Genomic DNA, 26572 nt, shown 5'->3' on the forward strand with positions numbered 1-26572 from the left:
CTTGTGGACCCTATAGAGGTCATAATTTTTATCCGATTTAAAAAAACTTATATCACCGTTACACCCTAAGGACAGTTGAGTTTGAATTTTGTGAAAATCGCCCCAAAATTGACAGACAAAATGGCTGCCGTTCGTTCTCAAATAGCGTAAAAATATGGTATATCAAGGTTGTGGACACTATAGAGGTCACAATTTTTATCCAATTTTGTTGAAACTTGAAATGTAAGTTTATAACACAAAGATCTCAGTTCCTTTCGATATTTGCGCATATCGAATTGTAATTTTCTGAATTATGGCCCTTGATTGTAGGAAAAATCACTTTCTTGTTAGCTTGTTCTCTATCCATCTCTCGAAAATGTGGGCGTATCCTGCCTGGCAGCCGCTGGTTTTATTTTATAGGACATTTGGTTGAATTCAAAGATCAATACTTCATATCAATTTCCCTTTTTCGAAGATCATAATAACCTTGTTTACATTGTGCCTGACCGTAATAGCGGTAAACGGCTTTGTTGTTGAAAATTCTTATGACACGTGGACAATAAGTGAATGATTAACAATGGGCCGCTTCACGCCGTTGATTAGATTCCCACTTATCAATTAACATTTATTGTTCTACTACCAGATACTCATCATTAATTATCAACACAACACTCAGTATAATCTGTTGGCGACTATATATACAACTCTATAACACCAATGACAAGATTGGCTTCTAGACGACGTGCATTCTTGTATAGTTACACAGTGAAGGTCGATCGTAGCCATGTTTGAAATTGTTTTTTTTTTAAAAAGAAGACCCTCTTTCCGGCATGCAAAATGACCGTTAGATCAGATTTAGGAACGGTCATTTTCCATAGCCGTAGGTCTCGACCGGCATATACGGCCGACGTGGAACCCATGCTGTGGGCGTATGTTTCGTTGCCTGGCAACCTATCTTTTTAATGGTTTTGATTTTATATAAAGTGTTAATTCTAGATTGCTTGTATTGTTCAAGTGCTATTAATAACCTATTTTTTACAGGGTCAACAAGAGTTACAGTAACAACACATAATGAAGGTACATGCATGACTGTGTTACTTCAGTATATAGTGTCACACTTGTTGCTGCTTTTGCTTTGTTTGATGTAAAGCACTGTGCAACTTTATTTATATATTAAAGGGTGATTTTCATATTATTATTGATTTTTTATTTATAGGATCACCTAGAGTATTTGGTGAAGGTATGCCTGTATTACCTGAACAACTCAATGAATTACTGTACACACCTAAACCTGAGGAATGGCCACCATCAGGAAGGGATGCAGAATGTGATAGAATTGCCCATGGTTTAGAGATGTTGATGGAACATGCTATAGCTGAATATTTTAGTGCTCCTGTAGATCTCAGTGCATTTCCTGTCTATGCTATTGTTATTGAATATCCCATTGATCTCAGTACCATAAAAGCTCGACTAGAAAACAGATTTTATAGGTAGATAAATCCTTCAGCTAATAAACTTGGTTTTGTTAGACTATAATCACAGATATAAGATGTTTATTTTATGTAAATTGGTTGAAATCAGTGTTCATAATCCATTTTAAACAAACTGGCCAAAGGTCAAGATTGGGTCAAAGAGGTTTTTTCCTCAACCTTTTCAAATGGGCAAGTGTCCTGTGCTTTCAATATCGTAGAGCACAGGTGGGTTGTCAGTTTATATATGTCTAAAATGCTTAGTAAATTATACCCCCCCCCCCTCCAAAAAAAAAAGGAAAGAAAAAGAGGTGTCTAATTGGTTGTATGATGAAGATCTATAGTACTTTTATATGGGTGTCACATGTCTCTTTATTTTGTCCTTGAATATTAATGGAGTGACCCACCGAATAAAAGAAACAACAACATTGGACAAGGTCCTCAATGTGAGTTTCAAATAAGTTGTGTGCATCATAATATCTTGTCATAAAGTCACTTGGCGTGGTTTCGATTCCCTGCTTGTATGTGACAAGAAGTAGGGTCGTCTGTCCAACCTTGTGAGTTTTTTCTGGGTCCTTTGGTTCCCTCCCACTGCTAAAGACCCCTAACACAAGCAAATTAATGAAATGAAATTAAAACATATGTTTGTCCCGAAATGACCTATTTTGTTTCAAGTGGAATTAAAGCCTGTTTTTCTCTGGCGTGGTTTCGATTTCCCACTTGTATGTGACAAGGAGTAGGGTCGCCTGTCCAACCTCGTGAGTTTTCTTTGAGTCCTTCGGTTACCTCCCACTGCTAAAGACCGCTAACACAAGCAAATTAATGAAATAAAATTATGCCATATTTTAGTCCATAAATGACCTAGTTTGTGTCGAGTGGACCTTAAACCCCATCTCTCTTTCTCTCTCTCTATCTCTTGATATTTTTGAACTATAAAGTTTAAATAAAGAAAGTTATAATTGTTCTTCTGCCACATTACCACTTTACAGTATATTATATATATTTTGTAGACGTGTAAATGCTATACAGTATGATGTTAGATATCTAGAAACTAATGCTTGTAAATTTAATGAACCATCCTCGCAGATTGTTAAAAATGCCAGATATCTTACAGAAACCATATTGCGGTTTATCAGGTAAGTCTTCATATATGCATGTATTATTTATACAGGGTTCCAGTGTCCCTTAACCCGTTAACTGCGTAGGACGTTATATAACGTCCTGGACAACTGCCACTCACCCTGTGTAGGGCGTAATATAACGCCTTGGAGGTATTTTCCCCAACCTATTCTTCGACCATACGATCAAAGCATGTGTAGGACATTATATTACGCCTGGTCGAGGAAATCTAATTGGAGGGAGACAACTCTATTTACCGTTAGTTTTAATATGGTTTCAGACTACTATCATTTTTTTTTTTCAGGAATAAAAAGGTCCAAAAATGACGTTTTTCGTCAAATTATTTACACAATATTTACACACTTTCTGTTTTTATACGGCCACATTTTCATGTGGATGTATATATTATCGCCCCTGTCCGTCCGGACGTCCGTCCACAATTGTTTGTGGACACTCTACAGGTCACAATTTTTATCCAATTTCAACGAAACTAGAAATATAGGTTTATCTCCCTAAGATCTTGGTTCCTTTCGATATTGGCATGTATCGGATCGTAACTTCATGGATTATGGCCCCTGATTGTATGAAAAATCGCGTTTTTAGCTTGTGGACCCTATAGATGTCACAATTTTTATCCGATTTTGTTGAAACTTAAAATGTAAGTTTAAAAGCCAAAGATCTCAGTTCCTTTCGATATTCGCGCATATCGGAAGGTAACTTCCTGAATTATGGCCCTTGATTGTACGAAAAATCACATTTTTAGCTTGTGGACCCTATAGCGGTCATAATTTTTATCCGATTTAAAAAAACGTGTGAATATATCACCGTTACACCCTAAGGATGGTTGAGTTCGAATTTCATAATAATCGGACGAAAACTGACAGACAAAATGTCTGCCCTTTGTACTCAAATAGCATAAAAATATGGTATATCAATGTTGAGGACCCTCTAGAGGTCACAATTTTCTTCTGATTTTGATGAAACTTGAAATGTAAGTTTATAACCCAAAGATCTTGGTTCCTTTCGATATTCGCACATATCGGACTGTAACTTCCTGAATTATGGCCCCTGATTGTACGAAAAATCACGTTTTTAGCTTAAGGTCCCTCTAGATGTCACAATTATTATCCGATGTAAAAAAACGTTCAAATATATCACTGTTACACCGTAATTTTGGTTGAATTCGAATTTCTTGAAAATCGGACAAAAACTGCCGGACAAAATGGCCGCCCCTCGTACACAATTAGTGTAAACATCTAGTATATCAAAGTTGTGGACCTTCTAGAGGTCACAATTTTGATCTGATTTTGATGAAACTTGAAATGCATGTTTATAACCCAAAGGTCTTGGTTCCTTTCGATATTCAGGCATATCGGGTAGTAACTTCCTGAATTATGGCCCCTGATTGTATGAAAAATCATGGTTTTAGCTTGTTGTAGAGTTAACAATTTTAATCCGATTTAAAAAAAACATTTGAAAACATTGCCATTACACATTAAGATCTTGGTTTCTTTTGATAATTGCGTATATCCGAACGTAACTTCCTGGATTATGGCTCCTGATTGTTCGAAAAATCACATTTTTAGCTTGCAGTCTCTAGAGGTCACAATTTCACTCTTGCTGTAACTACATAAAATGTCCCAATCTTCATTCTGGTCAACAAAATGTACTATTTTACAATATTCCAATTAATTGATGATAGAAATTTCGTCTTAACACACCTAATTGGAAAAATTTGGAAAAATTCAACTAGGCCTTGAGCGTTTTCACAATTTCACTATCAATGAGACTGGTAAATCTTGTCTACTAAAAGGAGAATCCCATTGTCGCGCATGTGTAAGATGTCACCTTACTATTGACAGCTCGCTTCTCGATATGATAGATATGACTGACAGTTTAACTACTAAAAAGCATAAACTGCTACGATTCATCCCAAACGATGATTCCATTCTTTCCGGTAAGTTTATATTCTTTACTTATTCTCTCAAGGCTTCAAAATCTGGGACAAATTGCGCAGTGAATGATTAGAATTTCGATACCCGTTGTCATTGTTGATTATACCGTTGGCGTTACTACTATTAGTAAACTATTACTAATAATACTTCGCCTCGAGTAAACTGATTATCACTGGCTTTGCCTGGTTACCTAATTTTTGGATCAAACTATCTAATTATCTTTAAAATTAGCTGATTGTCTTTGATTAGCCCTAATCTTGGCATGGCTTCACTAAACTGCATTTTTTTTATTATTATTATTGATTGATCATAGAACTGATTATTTGAAGTTTCACTCTCAGTGGCCTCTGTCAGTAATATCAACTCAAGCTAAATAAATCATCCATAAGATTTATTTCTGCAGTTGGGACCGATCAGAAAAATTTCTTGTGTAATTATTAATTTTTATTAGACATTTTGTCTAGAATTTTATATAAATTCTGGAAAACCTTACTTATTTACTTGCATTTTGATTTTACAGGTATTTCGAAAGCAGTCTATTTGAGATTAGTTAAAACTAGAACAGATCTACCATTTTTGTGTCATACATGCCAGGTGGAATCATTAGATTCATTACGGTATTGACAACCCCCACCATCTATGCCAGAAGCTACTAATGCAACACAACCTTCAAAATCAACAACACCATCTACGTCAAGGACAATAAGATCTAGACGGAAGTTGCAATTACATGTAACATGTCATGTAACCACCCCTCCATCCACACCCACTGAGTCCAAAAAAAGGCAAATAGAAGAATATTTACAAAGAACAAATTTTTAATGATTATAGAAAATTTACTTTAAAAAAATTGCAAACTCACGATGGATTATTTTTTTACACACTTTCTTGTAATGATATAAAAAAACAAAAAATATAAGCTCAAAGGAGCAGCTGTTTTGGTATAAGTAATTGTATAAAAAAATAAGCTGATATATTTACATAGAAATACAAAAATATGTATGATCATTTCTGATAATAATTATATAAAATATTCAGACAGTATATGAGCTGGGGGATAATTATTTACAAAATGCTAACACAATTTTCAAATTTCAGAAAATGGTAAATAAGCTAGAAGTAGATGGTTGAAGGAGACATTTGTTGTCTTTTGCTGAAATAATGCCTTTAATTTTGTTTGATATTTTGGAAGAAGTTGTGAATCAACAGTCAAGCCAATCACCAAATCCAATTCCTGTGACAGATGTGGAGTTATGCCTACAGATATCGAGAAGTTATGTTTTAACAGACCAGAGAATTGTATTTCTTTACAACCAGTAAGTGGTTCTTTTTTGTCATAATATCCTTCGAAAGATTTCATCAAGGAAGACTAATGTCATAGGCGTGGGTAGTTGAACAGCAGTAGTTAAAACCCCTTCATTTCACTTCTTTTCAAATTACCCGGGTTAACTGAAAATAGATTTTCAAAATAGTTAAAGATACATTATGGGAAATTAGATAAAGAGCTGGTAGTTCTCACTATAATTGTTAGATAATGTAAAGAGAAATTTCTGAAAATTTCAGTCAAATTGACCCACTCGGCACCGAGAATTTAGCGACTGAATTTTAGGCCTAACCTCGATCATATTCATAATAAATAAAGTCGGTACGATTAAGAACATAGCCTAGATTATGCATTTTTTTATTTAATCATCAATGAGTATAGAGCAACAGATCAGATTCCAATCCAGTAACTATCACTGGCTAGAGATGACATTGAGAGTTGATTATGGTCTGGATAAGTTAATTAATGTCTAATTAATAATTTAGATAACATTTCAGGCCTAAATAAAAACCTGCAATTGGCAGAATTAGCTCTTACATAATGTATGTTTAATAATTTACATAACATTTCAGGCCTAAAAAAAGACATGCAGTAGACAGATTTAGCTCTTGCATAATTTATGTTTAATTTAATTTTTTCAAGAGTTTGAAGGGTATAGTTTAGAGCCAGGAGTTCTCGATCTTGCCAATGCAATCTGATTAAAACACAGATCCTCTTTCGTTTCATTTCTCATAGTTCAAAATTTCATTTTACTTGTCTTTACTACACTAGGATCTGGAAAAGTTGTTATATATAACCCACGTTCTGGATGATGTGAAGTGTTACGACAAGTTTTTGGCATGAATTTCACGGAACTGTGGGTAACCCACTAGAAACATCAATGCTGATTGGTTAATCAAATGTCTGACATTATAGAGTCAAAAGCCGCTTGTATGACCTCTGACACAACCTTCCACTACAACCTGTCAGATTTTCGTATAGTGTAGGCCATCGAAAGTATAAAAAACCAAAATGAAATATAGATTTGTATTTTAATCAGATTGTTGCCAATGTGTACCGAACCAATGGCTTACAGGCAGTTTGTGATGCGGCCCCTTGGTACTACAGGGAATAAAGTCCTAATAGTCTAATACCCTCCTATTGTGTCCTGAAGATATGGACAGTATACTGGTTTTAATCCAAGAAGACTATTATGGAAAATAAAAAAATTCTTACATTAAAATCTGGTTCTCTTTTTTGTCTATTTCTGAAGTTGGTTCGGACTTGGTTGTAGCAATGGTCCCAGCAATCTTTCAGATGTCAGCCCCACTCAGTGGTCTTTTCCTTCATGATTTTCCTTTATGTTCAATCCTAAATGGGGAGTAAGGGGGGCTTTAGGTTTAATGCCCGTTTCCACCTAGGGTAATATCGCAGACAAGTGTTTCCTTAGAATTTGCCAGAGAAGCCACATAGTAGGCTTAGACCAGTATGGGTAGGAGATGTGAGATCAATAATTAGTAGGCCTATTCGATTTTGTTTCCTTAAATAAAGACACATTGCCTTTTGCAGGGTAGCGTCCAAGGTAAAATTTCATGGGGTTTGTGTGGGAAACCGTAATATTGCGAGCGTGATCTGCTGAGGCTAAGGTTTGTAGATGTGACTGGCATCTGGGCCCAGGGGCCTTCACCATATTATATAGCAAGCATAACATGAAGCCATAATTCTTGGCTCCTTTCATTGGTGCAAAAGCCCAGTTTGATGCCCTCTTAAAAATATTTTCTGTGGTACCGAAAAGATTGAAATTGTAAAAGAGTTATTGTTTTGGGACTTAATTATTGTACAGTCCTTAGAAAAACAAGTAAAAGTCCTGTTTTCAGTTATTGGCGAGATATTTGAAAACTGAAGTGAAAACATTGAAATGATGATCATCAAACAAACTGACAAACCTTGCGGTTATCAGCCTCATCCTGTCATAATTTAAACGCAGGTTACTTATATTAACATTAGCTGAAATGATCTATTTAAACAACTTGATTAAAAGAAAGTCAACAATAAATAAAAAATGGAAAATTAAAAATTACAAAGGCCCATTCAGAGACCATGAATAATGGGTGCACATGGATGACAGAGTCAGACTTTGCGAACACAAATACCAGGTGGCTTCCCCCAGAAAATTTCGAAGACTAGAAGCCTGGAAATCAGCCCTCAAAAAAATAGAATTAGAAACAATATTTTGCATCTTTTATAAACATTATAAACAATTAATGTTTTTAAAAAAGATGATGTTTCCCCATGGCAAATAATAATAATAAGCTTATAAGAATAGATTGAATTTGGTTTTCACTGATAATGTGGGTTTTTTTGGAGTTTTTTTTTTTTGCAAATTACCTGTATTATTATATATAAAAACAGCTTTGCCTGGTTGCCCATGTTGAGGTTCACATTTGTTAACGACCATCTCTCTGATATCCTGCTTGTTTGAACTTCTTAGTCGAATCAATAGGCATAGCGATCTACTAATAATTACACGCGTGACTTAAAATATAAATATTACTTCCTACTTGTCAATCGACGGAAAAAATCAACACTTGTCAATCAATGTCGAACTCAAGTCTGTAGTTGTGTAGGTGATATTGAGTAATTGACACCAGCGTGCTATAGGCTATAGTATATATATATATGTAAACAATACAAGCAGATTATCTGCGGACGGACTGTGTATAGAATGTCATTAATCAACTTGAATTAATTGTGTGGTAATCCAAGTCATTTTAACCCCCATTTCGGCTTTTCTTATGCATTATTATTCGGGAATCGGTACCGCAACGCGTGGGATATCCCGGTGATGACATCACGGAAAGCTATTCCTAGAACAGGAAGTCAGTCAAATCTGGAACTTATTACCTCCCTTGATAGAACTGACTCTCAAATGATTTGAAAAGCCTAACGTAAAGATTTTCAAATGTGACTTGGATTTAAAAATATTTTCGAACCCTCTGGACAAGTAAAATAATGGATAATTTACACAACAGGTAAAACATAAACACATCTAGTACTTACAATAAGGCTATTTTTTTATCTTTTGAAGCTATCAAACCAGCAAGAGTGACATTGTCCCTTTAAAAACCGTATAAATATTTCACCATTCCACCATAATGAAGGTTGAATTCGAATTTCAGGAAAATCGAAATGAAACTGCCCGACAAAATGGCCGCTCTTTGTACGCAAATTGTGTAAAAGTATGCAATATGAAGGTTGTGGACCCTCTAGAGGTCACAATTTTTATCCGATTCTGATGAAACACATATCTCAGTCCCTTTTGATATTTGCGCATTTCAGACCATAATTCTCTGGATTATTGCCCCTGATTGTACAAAAAATCCTGTTTGTTTTTAGCTTGTTCTCTATCCATCTCTTGCAAAATGTGGGCGTATCCTGCCTGGCAGCTGCTGGTGGACGTATTAGGTCGTAGCCCCTGTCTGTCCAAAAGTCCTTTTCCATTTGTTTGTGGACACTCTACAGGTCATAATTCTTAGCAGATTTTGATGAAATTTAAAATATATGTTTGTATCCCAAAGATCGTGGTTCGGTTTATCATGATCACTATTGAAACACTGTATTTTACAATATGAGGGTTACATTATATATATTCTCTGCGAGTTATTTGTGAAATAGAGAATCTCCTACCAGTCTTTTTTGATATCAAAAAATATCAACACAAGTTGATAAAGTAACAAAAAACGAGGCTCTGCCGAGTTTTTTTTACTTTTATCAACGAGTGTTGATATTTTTTGATATCAAAAAAGACGAGTAGGAGATTTTATTTATCACCCAATCCCTTCTTACATGCACAAATAGATAAATATAATTCTTTGCTGTAGATTTCACTTTTACTGAACATTACGGCGTAGTGATACATCATTTTTTGACAGCAATTCAACCATTGAAAAGTCCTTTATATTGACCCAGTGTTTCCATCAAGGTCAATTGAATAACAATAGTTCATTTTTAATAAAAAAAAAGTTACTTTTAATAAGAAATGAACTGTTCTTTGAAAATAAAAAAAAAGTAGTTCCTTTTCAACTGACCAATCAAATTCATGTAAAGCGATATCTACTGTAGAATGTATTATTGGGTGATAATACACCTATAATACACAGTAGTCTGGATATTATTGATATAATCAACATGTTAAACAATGTATATTTTGATCATTGTTGATTGTCCCCAATATAGGCAAGTTCCCTAAAACTATGCAGTAACCATTACCAATAAGAACACCATTTTTAGAACTGAGCCTTTGTCATGATAATAATAATGGACAAGCAACATAGATATTTCAGATGAACATTGAGTGATCCACCGTAAAACTATATGGATATAAATGATAAAAAATGATGACGTTTTGAAAACTAAAATTCAGCTTTAAGCAGTCAGTTACATTTTATCCCCCCACCCCCACCCCCACCCCACATGCACACAGTATCATTTACTGATAGAAAAATGATGTTTTATGTAGGAGATCAATTGTCTATGTTTATTATAACAGTGATCCAACATGTGAAGATCCAATGCCAATATTAAATCGGGTATTACAAGGTGATAGCAGTGATGGCGATGAAGATGAAGGTACATCATCACGAAGACAGCGTCAGGTTAGAAAAACATGTTCTTCTTTTTGATGACACATTTTCAAGTATAAAAAACTACTTTATTCAATTAATCATTTGATGTTGATTAGGAAAACATATCAAAATAATTATTGATCATTTTAAATGAAATATCTTTTTTAGAAAAATTCTGCGAAAAAGAACAATGCAACTGATGTATCTATTGATCCTGATGCCTGGTTAGACATGTGTCATCGCCTGCTGGATACAGTATTTGCATGTGAAGATTCTGGTCCTTTCCGTGCTCCAATATCCATAACAGATTTCCCCGTATGTTTTTCTATTTTTAAGTCAGTTTATGCTATCAATTCTATATGATTACATCAATTATTAAGAAAGTATTTTGTGATTTCAAGAAAATACTATAGCTTTAGATTATGAACTGTTTAGCAAGGTTTATATGTATCAATTTGTTAAAGAAAATTACTTTACTCTTATATTTTCAGGATTATTTTGATGTAATTGATACACCAATGGATTTTAGTCTGATCCGCGACAAGCTCTCCACAGGCCAATATGAAAGTCCTGTAGAACTATGCAAAGATGCTCGAATTATATTCCAAAATTCCAAACAATACAACACAAATAAACGATCCCGGGTAGGAAATTTAATACACCCACATGAAAATATAATTGTATGTTGTCATCACTCCCATTTGTTGTCCACAATCCCTTAAGAACTCTCTATTTCACTACATTTATCATCTGTTATTTATAGATTTATATATTTGTTTATAGTACTGAGATCTTACCAGTTTTAGGGGGAAGTCTGCAATTCCAAAATCTGAATTCAGTCCGTTTAATGGTGTCAAACACAGAAGAACACCCTTTTTTTTTTTATACGCCCACATTTTCAAGAGGTCACAATTTTAATCTGATTTTGATTAAACTTGAAATGTGTGTTTATAACCCAAAGACCTTGGTTCTTGACGATATTCGGGCACATTGGATCCTAACTTCCTGGATTATGGCCCGTGATTGAACGAAAACTCGCATTTTTAGCTTGTGGTCCCTCTTGAGGTCACAATTTTTATACGCCCACATTGAAATGTGGTCGTATATTGTCCTCGTCCGTCCGTCCGTCCGTCCGTCCGTCGGTCCAGCGTACACAAGTAATTGTGGACGCTCTAGAGGCTAAAGTAAATATCCGATTGACTTTAAATTTATACACAGTGTTTAAGGTCATGAGACCAAGAAGCCTATTGATTTTCAGCGATTTCCGATAATTACTGCCAGAGTTATGGCCCTTGATGGCTTCAAAAAATCTTGTGGATGCTCTAGAGGTCAAAGTTAATATCCGATTGACTTTATATTTATACACAGTGTTTAAGGTCATGAGATGAAGAATCCTATTGATTTTCAGCGATTCCCGATAATTACTGCCAGAGTTATGGCCCTTGATTAATTTGAAAAATCTTCTGGACGCTCTAGAGGCTAAAGTTAATATCCCATTGACTTTAAATTTATACACAGTGTTTAAGGTCATGAGACGAAGAAGTCTATTCATTTTCAGCAATTTTCGATAATTACTGCCAGAGTTATGGCCCTCGATCACTTCAAAAAATCTTGCGGGCGCTCTAGAGGCCAAAGTTAATATCCGATTGACTTTACATTCATACACAGTGTTTAAGGTCGTGAGATGAAGAAGCCTATTCATTTTCAGCGATTTCCGATAATTACTGCCAGAGTTATGGCCCTTGATCACTTTGAAAAATCTTGTGGACGCTCTCACTGTAACATTGGTACTGTTTAATCTGGCGTAAATAGCGTTAATTTCTACTTTGTGTCCAATTATTCATAAATATTGTTGAATTTCGGCGAATAGTGCTCAATTTGTACTTCTATCGAATTTAAATCTCACTGTTAAATTTTGATTACCAAGCTTCTAATTAACTAGTGTTTAGTTTCTCGACACTTGTTGAATTATAAGCGTCCCGTCTAATTAGCACGTCTGTTCAATAATTAGTTTGACCGTTCAATTTCCCGAGCCATGATTAAAATCAGTCAAGGTGTCCAATTACGCAAGGTGTTCAATTTTGTTGTCAAACATCTAATTATACGTGCGATGCTCAGATATTACGATTTGTTTAGTTGTGGGTCATCGTTCAGTTTTGCCGTCGAATGTCTATTTTGCCGCACGATGTTGAAATACTGTAATAAGTGTTAGTTTTAGTACTGACCTGTTGCGATACGGTAAGATATTATTTTTCAGGATTCATACGACGACAGGTATCAGGACAAACGTCGCGAAGGTTTGACGAAACACGAATATCGTGCCGTTTTTTGTTGAAAATTGCCACGATATATAACGCGGTGTAGCAGTCGCTATCGTGTGACACAATAGGCCTCGGTGTAATTTTACACGCAAAATTAACGGTATTTATTTGTCAAACAATCGATGTCAAAACGATATACTGCCGCGATGTTATGAATGTTGAATATTTTTGTTAATAATATGGATGCTTTAGTTCACGTTGTATAGTGAAAATACGCGTGTTCACATATTCTGCACGATATATATGCGGTCGGCAATACTATATACCGGAAAACACCAGAAAACAACAGGAAAACACCATTTTATACTGAAGACCGGAAAACACCGGGATAACACTAAATACCGGAAAACACACTAAATACCGGAAAATACCCTAAATAGGTAACCCGGAGACTAGCACCCTAAATAGGTAACCAGGAGCCTGGGTTAGAGTTAGGTTTAAGTGTTTTTCCGGTATTCAGTATAACATGGTGTTTTCCGGTATATATGCGGTTATATTTCCAACCAGTCATGTAAAGCTGCATGTCTAGAACATTTTACAGGACACGTATGCATAAGACATACATGTATTACGCTGTGTTCAAATTGTTTTGCATATTTACTGTATTAAGAGTGTATATAGTTAAGAATTACGGCAAAGATAGACTTTTAAATTGCAAACTATAAAGGTATTTTGGTTATCAGTCTTATAAACAGAAATAAGACATAAATAGAACTTGCAAGCGCTTTCAAGTCAGACGTAAGCTTGTACTTACCGTAAAAATGAACTGAACGCAACACAAGTCTCCGATGTAAGAGAATATTTGTTAATTATAACCGCTATCAAATCCACACAAAAATCCAAGGCACTCGTTTTATTTTAGAAAAGAATAACTGTATTTCGACCGAAGAGTCTATTCGACATGAACCCCGAATCAATGATGAACTGTCAACTTGTTATGTAGTCATTCAAGTGCAGATTGGTTTGAATAACAGGAATGTCCCGTGTATAAAAGATCAAAGAATAAAATTGCACGTAGCCACTTTGTTTATCTAAAAGGGGCTCCGGCGCACTTTAAGAAATTATTTTTGACCCAATATTAACCATCGCCAATTTTTTTAAATCATGGGATAAAGTCAATCAACAAACAATACGGGTCTATTTTATTACAAAAACATTGGTGAATTTATCATTTTGTCTAAAATCATAACGCTAATCAACAAACAATACTATTGTTCTTTAATACAAAAACATCGGTGAATTTATCTCTGTCGTTCTGGCGAGCCAAGCTAGTTGATTATTAGGTAAATAAAACAATATAAACAACCAAGGAGTAAAACTGATTTATTCCAATCAATTTATATACGAGTCAAGAGTATTACCTTAACCGTGTACGAGTTTGCTTCTTAACGGGTTAACTGATACTCGTTCAACTTGTAAATTCCAAATACAAACTGCTTTCCGTTTTCATGCCATAGACACTAATGTCCTAATTAAAAAAAACGTTCCGTTTCCAATAATTATCACAGACACAAATATTAATTTTGATTGTTTTATCCATCAACACACAGAGTAAACACATCTAACAACCAGATCTTATGAATTCGAGCCTCTTCAATAGTTATAAAGCACATCAAAAAGTGTAGAATAAATTGCCTAACAGAAAAATCATGCTTTATAAGTTGTTAAAGGGGCATGGGGCTATTTAAGGAATGACGTTTGTGCACAATACAAAGAAATAATTACCACCGGTGTAAGGAATATTTTTGACAGAATATGTCAACTGCAAATGACTAAACATCAGTTTGTTCAGAAGACGCTCTGCATGCGCGAACTTTCAAGTCTGTACCGATTCAAAAAAATTAAACAATGCCACATATCCACATTCCTAAAAACAGGAGTTTTACCGTAACAAAGTTATCACAATGACTCATTACAAATTGGTATTACATGTAACGGGTGGAGTGGGGGTCAGGCCAAATCGCAATGAATAACTTCTTAGTTAGTCATATTGTAAGTGAAACTGTATTTTCTTTATTTTCACATTCTGCTAATTGAGAAACCATTTGAGTAATAAATACAGGTTATTGAATGGACTGAAGGTACATGTAAAATCACAAATACATCGACATCTTTTTTCAAAATTTGTAATTATTACTACTGACAATTAACAATAAAAGTCATATTGTTGTTAAAGGGGCTTCGTCAATCGGTTTCTTTTGATGAACCAAGAATGTTTTACAATCAACAATGCTGATTGTTAGCCATTTTCTAACATTTCTTCCAAGTTGAAACAATATTTTGCACGAAGCTTAAATTATTGTCACAGGTAAATGCCAAAATTTCTAACGAAGACATTAATTCTAAAGAGCTATTTCTGCCTAGAAAGTATGGCAGCACGAACTCAGTAAAATTTTATGATTGCCGTCGCAATTCAGTCTGAAAAACAGTTCCGTTCGACTTTTTAATTCCACCTTACTTGTTGTTCTGTAACCCCTAATCTAAAATGCTCTTTCGATCTCATCTAATATAGTACATGCCACAAAAACATCGAATTAACTTATTTGTGATATCCCCATTCTTTATTAAAAATTAAACTTAAATATATGATACAATTCCTTTTTAAATTAGCTTTCTCTGAAGTAAATTTTAGCAAAGTTATGTGTTACATATAAGCATGAAATGTATTTAGTAGGTTTTATTTGATCTTCAGCGAAAAAGGGTTGTCGTTCTATAATAATAAAAAGAAATAAAGAGTTTCTGATTTGGAGCGTTTTTGGACATCTTTATCTCAAAAACTTAACCCTTGTCCTGCGGTACCCGGATTATTTCGGGATCGGCACAAGCCTTCCATATACAGCACCCGAAATATTCCGGGATTACCGATTGTATTTATTTCCAGGTGTTTTAATAGAGTTAACTCCCATGTTAGATAGGTGGCATTTCACTAAGCGAAAGAAGCGCAGTCTGCTGTCATTCTTGTTGCTTTGTTGACATTTTTTTCGTTAATTTTCCGAAGATTTAGGGGAAGTATGTGATGATACATGTCAAAAAAAAACAACATAATGTTATGTCACGGCTAACTGCCTAGGAAGTGTTGATAATGAAGATAGTGAATTCTGTGAAAATTTGATCACAGTTGTTGACTTCAATTTTTACAGTGTCAGTGCTAAAAATCTGATTAGCAGATTCTGGCAGCTATATCAGTTTTAGTAGAGGCACCCAACGTCATGCGTGTATTCCCAAAACAATTCAGTTGACGATATCATATACTCTTCAAAATAAAGTAGGGGATATTGATATGCAAATACTCGATATGATAAATAGTCATGGACATTTGACATGCTTTGAGAGTATGTTCACAGATGAAGAACTTATCACCCCAACAATACCACTGAGCCTCATATGCGACGCGCAATAGCGCCATACATGTGAGAGGGGTTCATTGTCAAATTTGACACTTCAAGGAAGGGTTGATGAAAACTGCCGCGTGCTGGTTTATCTATCCATGTTCCATTTTTGTTTTCCTATCGGTTCTTGCATAAGATTTACTGTTTAGCATATGTTACATTTAATTTAATGGGAGACGGATTTGTCGACGTCAACGTCCACCGACAACACTGCAAGAATTGGCTGTGGCACTGCAAGAGGAGTGGGTCAGATTGCCCCAAATCATGATTGGATGGTGGATTAGGAGCATACCACAACGAATTGCTGAATGTTCACTTTTGACGGTGTTTCTCTTTGCGAGTGAAATGGGGCCGTCAGATAAGCCACCCATATGAACTGTTTATGTTCATGTGTAGGCAATTGGCCCATTATTAACATACACTGGTTACCTCTAATAAAAACAGCAGTGCATTTCCGCAGTTTTGTATTGTTTCTGAATATCCCCTACTTTTTTTGAAGAGTATATATGACGGCAACAATTCAGCAGCTTAATATCCGATTGACTTTACATTCATACACAGTGTTTAAGGTCGTGAGATGAAGAAGCCTATTCATTTTCAGCGATTTCCGATAATTACTGCCAGAGTTATGGCCCTTGATCACTTTGAAAAATCTTGTGGACGCTCTCACTGTAACATTGGTACTGTTTAATCTGGCGTAAATAGCGTTAATTTCTACTCTGTGTCCAATTATTCATAAATATTGTTGAATTTCGGCGAATAGTGCTCAATTTGTACTTCTATCGAATTTAAATCTCACTGTTAAATTTTGATTACCAAGCTTCTAATTAACTAGTGTTTAGTTTCTCGACACTTGTTGAATTATAAGCGTCCCGTCTAATTAGCACGTCTGTTCAATAATTAGTTTGACCGTTCAATTTCCCGAGCCGTGATTAAAATCAGTCAAGGTGTCCAATTACGCAAGGTGTTCAATTTTGTTGTCAAACATCTAATTATACGTGCGATGCTCAGATATTACGATTTGTTTAGTTGTGGGTCATCGTTCAGTTTTGCCGTCGAATGTCTATTTTGCCGCACGATGTTGAAATACTGTAATAAGTGTTAGTTTTAGTACTGACCTGTTGCGATACGGTAAGATATTATTTTTCAGGATTCATACGACGACAGGTATCAGGACAAACGTCGCGAAGGTTTGACGAAACACGAATATCGTGCCGTTTTTTGTTGAAAATTGCCACGATATATAACGCGGTGTAGCAGTCGCTATCGTGTGACACAATAGGCCTCGGTGTAATTTTACACGCAAAATTAACGGTATTTATTTGTCAAACAATCGATGTCAAAATGATATACTGCCGCGATGTTATGAATGTTGAATATTTTTGTTAATAATACGGACGCTTTAGTTCACGTTGTATAGTGAAAATACGCGTGTTCACATATTCTGCACGATATATATGCGGTCGGCAATACTATATACCGGAAAACACCAGAAAACAACAGGAAAACACCATTTTATACTGAAGACCGGAAAACACCGGGATAACACTAAATACCGGAAAACACACTAAATACCGGAAAATACCCTAAATAGGTAACCCGGAGACTAGCCCCCTAAATAGGTAACCAGGAGCCTGGGTTAAGGTTAGGTTTAAGTGTTTTTCCGGTGTTTTCCGGTATTCAGTATAACATGGTGTTTTCCGGTATATATGCGGTTATATTTCCAACCAGTCATGTAAAGCTGCATGTCTAGAACATTATAAAGGACACGTATCTGTATGAAATTTATATGCATCATTTAAATTAGTAAAACAAAGAAGCCTATTGAGTTTCAGCAAATTTTCGTTAATTACATCTAGAGTTATGGCCCTTGTTTCACTTTGTTGAATCTTGTGAATGCTCTAATGACAACAGTTATCATCCGATCTGTTTGAAATTGATATGCATCATTTAAATTAGTGAAACGAAGAAGCCTATTGAATTTCAGCAATATCCGTTAATTACGCAGTGAGTTATGGCCCTTGTTTCATGTTGTTGTACCTTGGAAATGCTCTAACGACAAAAGTTATTATCCGATCTGTATGAAATTTATACGTGTCGTTTAAATTAGTAAAACGAAAAAGCTTATCGAATTTGAACAATTTCTGTAGATTACTTCCAGAGTTACAGCCCTTGTTTTAGTTTTTAGAACCTTGTGAACCTTCAAACGACGAAAATTATAATGTCATCTGTATGAAATTGTCTATTTAATTCCCCTAATTACCTACCAAAGAATAAATATGTGACAACCCTTGTCGACTGCTCAGACGATTTAGCTGCTGTGGGCATATGTTTTTTTGCCATGGAAACAAATTTGACTTTTATGCACAATTTTGTTTCTGGAGCATTTCTCATAAATCGTTCAAAATATCTTTTTGAAACTTTGAACATACATCATCCTTTTTAAGTAGTTGTGCCTTTGTCAGATTTAATAATTTTTGCATTTCCATGGGAAAAAAATTCTCTGTTCAATGATTTTTACTACACATTTGAATTACATGTAGCTTTTGGTTTATAATTATTATTCTAGAGCATATGTCAGAAACTGTTCAAGATACCTTTATAACACTTTTACATTCATCAACCTATTATTTTATTTTTTGATGACCTTCCTTCTGTCCTGATTTCATTACTGGAGCATATTTCATTATCTGTTCAAAGAAATCTTTTTAAAACTTTATACAAACATCAAACTATTAAAGTATTTTATTTTCTGATGTATAAGCTTACTGTTTAACATACAGCAGCTGACTGAGGTAGGGAAAGGTTGTTATGCAAACCTTACAGGGAGTAGCAACTGTGCCTTACCGAACTACTATGATCAGAGTATAATCTTCTAACTAGTCCCATTGATATTCCAAGAAGTTGTTTTTATACGCCCACATTTTCATGTGGACGTATATTGTGGTCGCCCCCGTCCGGACGTCCGTCCACAATTGTTTGTGAACAGTCTACAGGTCACAATTTTTATCCGATTTCAATGAAACTTGAAATATAGGTTTATCACCCTAAGATCTCGGTTCCTTTCGATATTTGCATGTATTGGACTGTAACTTCATGGACTATGGCGCCTAAGGACGGCTGAAAGACCCAAAACTGAAAGACAAAATGGCTGCCCTTCGTTCTCAAATAGTGTAAAAATCAGGTTTTTAGCTTGTGAACACTGTAGAGGTCACAATTTTTATCTTGGTTCCTTTCGATATTCGCGCATATCGGACCGTAACTTTCTGAATTATGGCCCCTGATTGTACGAAAAATCACGTTTTTAGCTTGTGGACCCTATAGAGGTCATAATTTTTATCCGATTTAAAAAAACATATTATTATATCACCATTACACCCTAAGGACGGCTGAAAGACCCAAAACTGAAAGACAAAATGGCTGCCCTTCGTTCTCAAATAGTGTAAAAATCAGGTTTTTAGCTTGTGAACGCTGTAGAGGTCACAATTTTTATCTGATTTGGTTAAACTTGAAATGTAAGTTTATAACCCAAAGATCTTGGTTCCTTTCGATATTCGCGCATATCGGACCGTAACTTTCTGAATTATGGCCCCTGATTGTACGAAAAATCACGTTTTTAGCTTGTGGATCCTATAGAGGTCATAATTTTTATCCGATTTAAAAAAACATATTATTATATCACCGTTACACCCTAAGGACGGCTGAGTTCGAATTTCGTGAAAATCGACCCAAAACTGACAGACAAAATGGCCGCCCTTCGTTCTCAAATAATGTAAAAATATGGTATATCAAGGTTGTGGACCCTATAGAGGTCACAATTTTAATCCGATTTTGTTGAAACTTGAAATGTAAGTTTAAAACCCAAGGATCTCGGTTCCTTTCGATATTCGCGCATATCGGACCGTAACTTCCTGAATTATGGCCCCTGATTGTACGAAAAATCACGTTTTTAGCTTGTGGACCCTATAGAGGTCATAATTTTTATCCGATTTAAAAAAACGTATTATTATATCACCGTTACACCCTAAGAACGGCTGAGTTTGAATTTCGTGAAAATCGACCCAAAACTGACAGACAAAATGGCCGCCCTTAGTTCTCAAATAGTGTAAAAATATGGTATATCAAGGTTGTGGACCCTATAGAGGTCACAATTTTAATCCGATTTTGTTGAAACTTGAAATGTAAGTTTAAAACCCAAAGATCTCGGTTCCTTTCGATATTCGCGCGTATCGGACCGTAACTTCCTGAATTATTGCCCCCGGATTGTACGAAAAATCGCGTTTTTAGCTTGTGGACCCTATCGAGATCATATGTGGGCGTATCCTGCCTGGCAGCCGCAAGTTAGTTTGTGGACCATAGAGAGGTCATAATTTTTATCCGATTTAAAAAACTGTATTATTATATCACTGTTACACCCTAAGTACGGTTGAGTTCGAATTTCGTGAAAATCGGCCCAAAATTGACAGACAAAATGGCCGCCGTTTGTTCTCAAATAGCCTAAAAATATGGTATATCAAGGTTGTGGACCCTATAGAGGTCACAATTTTTATCCGATTTTGTTGAAACTTGAAATATAAGTTTATAACCCAAAGATCTCGGTTCCTTTCGATATTCGCGCATATCGGACTGTAACTTCCTGAATTATGGCCCCTGATTGTACAAAAAATCGCTTTCTTTTTAGCTTGTTCTCTATCCATCTCTCGAAAATGTGGCGTATCCTGCCTGGCAGCCGCTGGTTATCCTATTTTGATGAAACTTGAAATGTAAGTTTATAACCCAAAGATTTAGGTTCCTTTCGTTATTTGTGCATATCGGAACGTAAATTCCTGAATTATGACCCCTGATGGTACGAAAAATCGCGTTTTTAGCTTGTGGACCCTATAGAGGTCATAATTTTTATCCGATATAAAAAACGTTTTATTATATCACCGTTACACCCTAAGGACGACTGAGTTTGAATTTCGTGAACATCGGCCCAAAACTGACAGACAAAATGGCCGCCCTTTGTTCTCAAATAGTGTAAAAATATGGTATATCAAGGTTGTGGACACTATAGAGGTCACAATTTTTATCTGATTTTGTTGAAACTTGAAATGTAAGTTTATAACCTAAAGATCTCGGTTCCTTTAGATATTTGCGCATATTGAATTGTAATTTCCTGACATATGGCCCTTGATTGTAGGAAAAATCACTTTCTTTTTAGCTTGTTCTCTATCCATCTCTCGAAAATGTGAGCGTATCCTGCCTGGCAGCGGCTGGTTCCTAATGCCTTCCAAACAAGTTCAAGGGTGCGAGATGGTGATGACTAGTCATCTTGTTGTTTTGTTAAGATTATTAAGCTTTCAAATTTTATATGAAAGCTTATTGTTTCTGTTAAGATTATTATAATATTTTTTTTGTGTGTGTTTTCTGCAAATTGGATTTCTCAGAATCTAACCATAGAATGTGTCTGAAACTTTGACCTACCCCCCAAAAAAATGGGTGGTGAGTATTGTTTAAATATATTATCGAAATGTTTTAAGAATTCGAAATCACCGAATTTTACGAACTAAAAAACCAACAATGCATAGTCGTAACTTTGTTGTTTATTGACCTATGTCATGGACATGGGAGGTAACTCTATTTTATTTTCATGGAATCAGACAGGTTATGAAATTTCAATATGATGTAGAACGAAAACATTGAAAGAAAAGAAATATGAAACTAAACAATAGATATTGTCACTATATATGTTTGTCCTATATTTTACTGTTTATGACACTGCCCGGGTTGGTTACCAAGAAATGGATAATCAAAAATAACCATTTAGAATTTACACAAAATTAACAGTTTGTGAAAAATGAAAACATAGTTTTCACAAATATAAAGTTCTAACATGACTAGTTCATTCAAGAGGAATTAGATGTTGAATGGGTCTTCTCAAACAGACTGGTTTAGCAGACTTTAATGTTGGCAACACTTGTACGCGAGCTGAGCAGATTAAATTATCTCGGCCTGGGAATAATTCAACTACTCGTGCCAATTTCCAAAAGCACCGTGCTGTGTGTTCATCCTTAATGATAACTATATTGTCTAATTGAATATCAGGACCATATTTTGATGCTTTCCTCTGTTTCAACGAATATTCCCTTAAACTAAGTAGATAATCATTTCGCCATTGGTTAGTGAAATTTTCTAACAGTCTATAATGATGTTTTGCTCTGCGAGTTAATGTTCTGTATGTGCTGATAATATCAGAATGTCTGTCATTTGGTGTGACAGCTATGCGCTTTCCATATATAAGATCCGATGGAGTAAGAGCACTAGATACTCCAATATCATCACTGTAAACATTGTAATAGGTCTGTTATTTATTGTGCATTCTATTTCCACCAGTAAAGTTCTTAATTCTTCAAAATTAAGCGATGATTTACCTATTGATTTCTTTAAACAACGTTGTAGACTCTGAATTAATCTCTTCCAAAAACCACCCCACCAGGGTGCCTTTTCCACAATATTTTCCCAAATGACGGAATGATTAGTTAGGTAATGCTGAACTTCTGACGATCTGATGATTTTCTTGATATCCACAGATCCTGATTTAAAGGTTTTGGCGTTGTCTGACAAGAGTTTACATGGCAAGCCTCTTCTGCTTGCAAAACGACGAAACGATTCTAAAAATGATTTTACTGACATATCTGGTGTGAGTTCTAAGTGGATGGCTCGGGTCGATGCACACGTATATAAACAAACATATACCTTCAGAGTCTCTGAAGAATTAGCCGAGTTTTTAAATGGTATATCAAGGTTGTGGACCCTATAGAGGTCACAATTTTTATCCGATTTTGTTGAAACTTGAAATATAAGTCTATAACCCAAAGATCTCAGTTCCTTTCGATATTCGTGCATATCGGACCATAATTTCCTGAATTATGGCCCCTGATTGTACGAAAAATCGCGTTTTTAGCTTGTGGACCCTATAGAGGTCATAATTTTTATCTGATTTAAAAAAACGTATTATTATATCACCGTTACACCCTAAGGACGACTGAGTTTGAATTTCATGAAAATCGGCCCAAAATTGACAGACAAAATAGCCGCCGTTCATTCTCAAATAGCGTAAAAATATGGTATATCAAGGTTGTGGACCCTATAGAGGTCACAATTTTTATCCGATTTTGTTAAAACTTGAAATATAAGTTTATAACCCAAAGATCTCGGTTCCTATTAATATTTGACCATATCGGACTGTAACTTCCTGAATTATGGCATCTGATTGTACGAAAAATCATGTTTTTAGCTTGTGGACCCATTAGAGGTCATAATTTTTATCCGATTTAAAAAAACGTATTATTGTATTACCGTTTAACCCTAAGGACAGTTGAGTTTGAATTTTGTGAAAATCGCCCCAAAATTGACAGACAAAATGGCTGCCGTTCGTTCTCAAATAGCGTAAAAATATGGTATATCAAGGTTGTGGACCCTATAGAGGTCACAATTTTTATCCGATTTTGTTGAAACTTGAAATGTAAGTTTATAACACAAAATCTCAGTTCCTTTCGATATATGCGCATATCGAATTGTAATTTCCTGAATTATGGCCCTTGATTGTAGGAAAAATCACTTTCTTGTTAGCTTGTTCTCTATCCATCTCTCGAAAATGTGGGCGTATCCTGCCTGGCAGCCGCAAGTTAGTTTGTGGACCATAGAGAGGTCATAATTTTTATCCGATTTAAAAAACGTATTATTATATCACCATTACACCCTAAGGAACTGACAGACAAAATGGCCGCCCTTCGTTCTCAAATAGTGTAAAAATATGGTATATCAAGGTATATCAAGGTTGTGGACCCTATAGAGGTCATAATTTTTATCCGATTTTGTTGAAACTTGAAATGTAAGTTTATTACCCAAAGATCTTGGTTCCTTTCGATATTTGCGCATATCGAATTGTAATTGTAATTTCCTGAATTATGGCCCTTGATTGTAGGAAAAATCACTTCCTTTTTAGCTTGTTCCCTATCCATCTCTTGAAAATGTGGGCGTATCCTGCCTGGCAGCCGCTGGTTAGCTTTTGGACCCCATAGAGTTCCCAATTTTTATCCAATTTTAAAATCTGTTTGAATATATCACCGTTACACCCTAAGGATGGTTGAGTTCTAATTTTGTAAAAATCGGACTGAAACTGACGGACAAAAGGGCCACCCCTCGTACCAAATAGTGCCACAATATTGTTTATCAGGGTTGTGAACCCTCTGGAGGTCACAATTTTCATCTGATTTTGTTGAAACTTGAAATGCATGTTTATAACCAAAAGATCTCGGTTCCTTTCAATATTCGCGCATATCGGATTGTAACTTCCTAAATCATGGCCCCTGATTGTACAAAAAATCGTGTTTTTAGTTTGTGGACTCCATAGAGGCCACAATTTTTATCCGATTTAAAAAAAACGTTTGAATATATCACCATTACACCCCAAGGATGGTTGAGTTCGAATTTCATGCAAATCAGACCTAAACTGCTGGACAAAATGGCCGCCCCTCGTACGCAAATAGTGTAAACATCTGGTAAATCAAAGTTGTGGACCCTCTATTGGCCACAATTTTGATCCGATTTTGATGAAACTTGAAACGCAAGTTTATAACCCAAAGATCTTGGTTCCTTTCAATATTCGTGCATATCAGATCGTAACTTCCTGAATTATGGCTCTGATTGTACGCAAAATCTTGTGGTCCCTCTAGAGGAATATATCACCGTTACACCATAATGTTTGTTGAGTTTGAATTCCGTGAAAATCAGGCCAAAACTGCCGGACAAACAGCCGCCCCTTGTTCGCAAATTGTGTAAACATCTGGTAAATCAAGGTTGTGGACCCTCTAGAGGTCACAATTTTGATCCGATTTCGCTGAAACTTGAAATACATGTTTGTAACCCAAAGATATTGGTTCCTTTCGATATTCGCGCATATCGGATCTTAACTTCCTGATTATGGCCCTTGATTGAACAAAAAATCACGTTTTTAGCTTGTGGTCCGTGTAGAGGTCACAATTTTTATCCGATTTAAAAAAGAACATGTGAATATATCACCAGATCTTGGTTTTTTAACTTAACTTCCTGGATTATGGCCCCTGATTGTTCGAAAAATCGCATTTTTACTTTGCAGATTCCACCATAATGAAGGTTAAATTCGTATTTCGGGAAAATCGAAATGAAACTGCCTAACAAAATGGCCGCTCTTTATACGCAATTTGTGTAGAAGTGTGTAATACGAAGGTTGTGGACCCTCTAGAGGTCACAATTTTTATCCGATTTTGATGAAACTTAAAACATATCTTTACATCCCAAAGATCTATGTCCCTTTTGATATTTGCACATTTCAGGATATAACTTTCTGGATTATTGCCCCTGATTGTACAAAAAATCACGTTTGTTTTTAGCTTGTTCTCTATCCATCTCTTGCAAAATGTTTATTCTGCCTGGCAGCTACACAGTGTTAGCGGTCATGAGACAACAGAATCTATTCACTGTTATCTGATAATTACTTTATGGGATGTTACTCTTAATCAGTTTCTCATGTGCTGTAAATGTTTTATTTACTGACAAAAGAAAAAATATGCGATAACCATTGTTGAACACCCAGGAACTTAGCTGTTGTGTGCGTATGTTTCATTGCCTGGCAACCTATCTTTGGATATAAATTGTTTCAATGGCATTTAGTAATTGAACTGGAGTATACAGGTCACTATTCTATGGATTGTATTGTGTTCCATAGAATAGTGACCTGTACACTATCTTTGGATATAGTGGCCATTCAGGACAGAGATCGATTCTCAAACTAGATAGTTGACACATTAGTGATTAATTCATCACAATTCCAAGACATTCTGAGAAGGGTTAGAGTCTGTACACAGTCTATACATCATTATTTGGTGTGTCCACCGTGAGTGTCAATAACAGCAGCGCAGCATTTGTACATGGAGTGGACAAGACGATTGATGAACGCCATTGGCACCTGGAACCACACTCTCAGAAAAGCCTGGCGCAATCCATCGGCTGTGTTTGGTCTTGGTATGACGTTATTAAGTCGCCTCTGAATTTCATCCCAAATATGTTCAATCAGGTTTAAGTCCGGACTGAGGGCTGGCCAGTACATAACATTGAAACGCCATATTTTGGTCCTGCCATCTGCAGTTGATACGCAATACCAACTCTCATCTGTGAACAGAACAGTTCTCCTTTACCCGTGTCGCCAGTTCTGGTGTTGTTGGTCAAACTGTAGATGTTCAAGTTGTTGACGAGGGGTGAGGATCGGTCCACAGTAAGGTCTACGGCAATGGATGTTCTCTCTGTTGAGACGTTGGCGCACTGTATCGGTACTGATGGGTCTTCTGTGTGTTCCCTGTGTCTGACTTGCTGTCTAGATGCCTGTGTGA

At 35.7% G+C, this 26572-nt stretch overlaps 2 protein-coding genes across 3 annotated transcripts in view; one reads left to right on the forward strand and one right to left on the reverse strand.

The window, feature by feature from the left end:
- The window catches only part of LOC126811146 (bromodomain and WD repeat-containing protein 3), a 274126-nt gene that overhangs the window by 208995 nt on the left and 38559 nt on the right, over positions 1 to 26572 (forward strand). Inside the window, exons 27-32 of one of the 2 annotated variants that reach the window (XM_050536628.2) lie at positions 1021 to 1056; positions 1196 to 1469; positions 2459 to 2584; positions 10375 to 10480; positions 10619 to 10765; positions 10942 to 11094. In XM_050536628.2, the coding sequence (XP_050392585.1) occupies positions 1021 to 1056; positions 1196 to 1469; positions 2459 to 2584; positions 10375 to 10480; positions 10619 to 10765; positions 10942 to 11094 (842 nt within the window). The remainder of the gene's footprint in view (positions 1 to 1020; positions 1057 to 1195; positions 1470 to 2458; positions 2585 to 10374; positions 10481 to 10618; positions 10766 to 10941; positions 11095 to 26572) is intronic. The other variant, XM_050536629.2, reaches the window with a different exon arrangement.
- Positions 1 to 26572, reverse strand: part of LOC126811212 (quinone oxidoreductase PIG3) — a 166439-nt gene that overhangs the window by 65853 nt on the left and 74014 nt on the right. The gene's annotated exons all lie outside the window — the stretch shown is intronic.

Source organism: Patella vulgata, chromosome 2 (assembly GCF_932274485.2).
Source record: "Patella vulgata chromosome 2, xgPatVulg1.2, whole genome shotgun sequence".
Taxonomy (NCBI): domain Eukaryota; kingdom Metazoa; phylum Mollusca; class Gastropoda; family Patellidae; genus Patella; species Patella vulgata.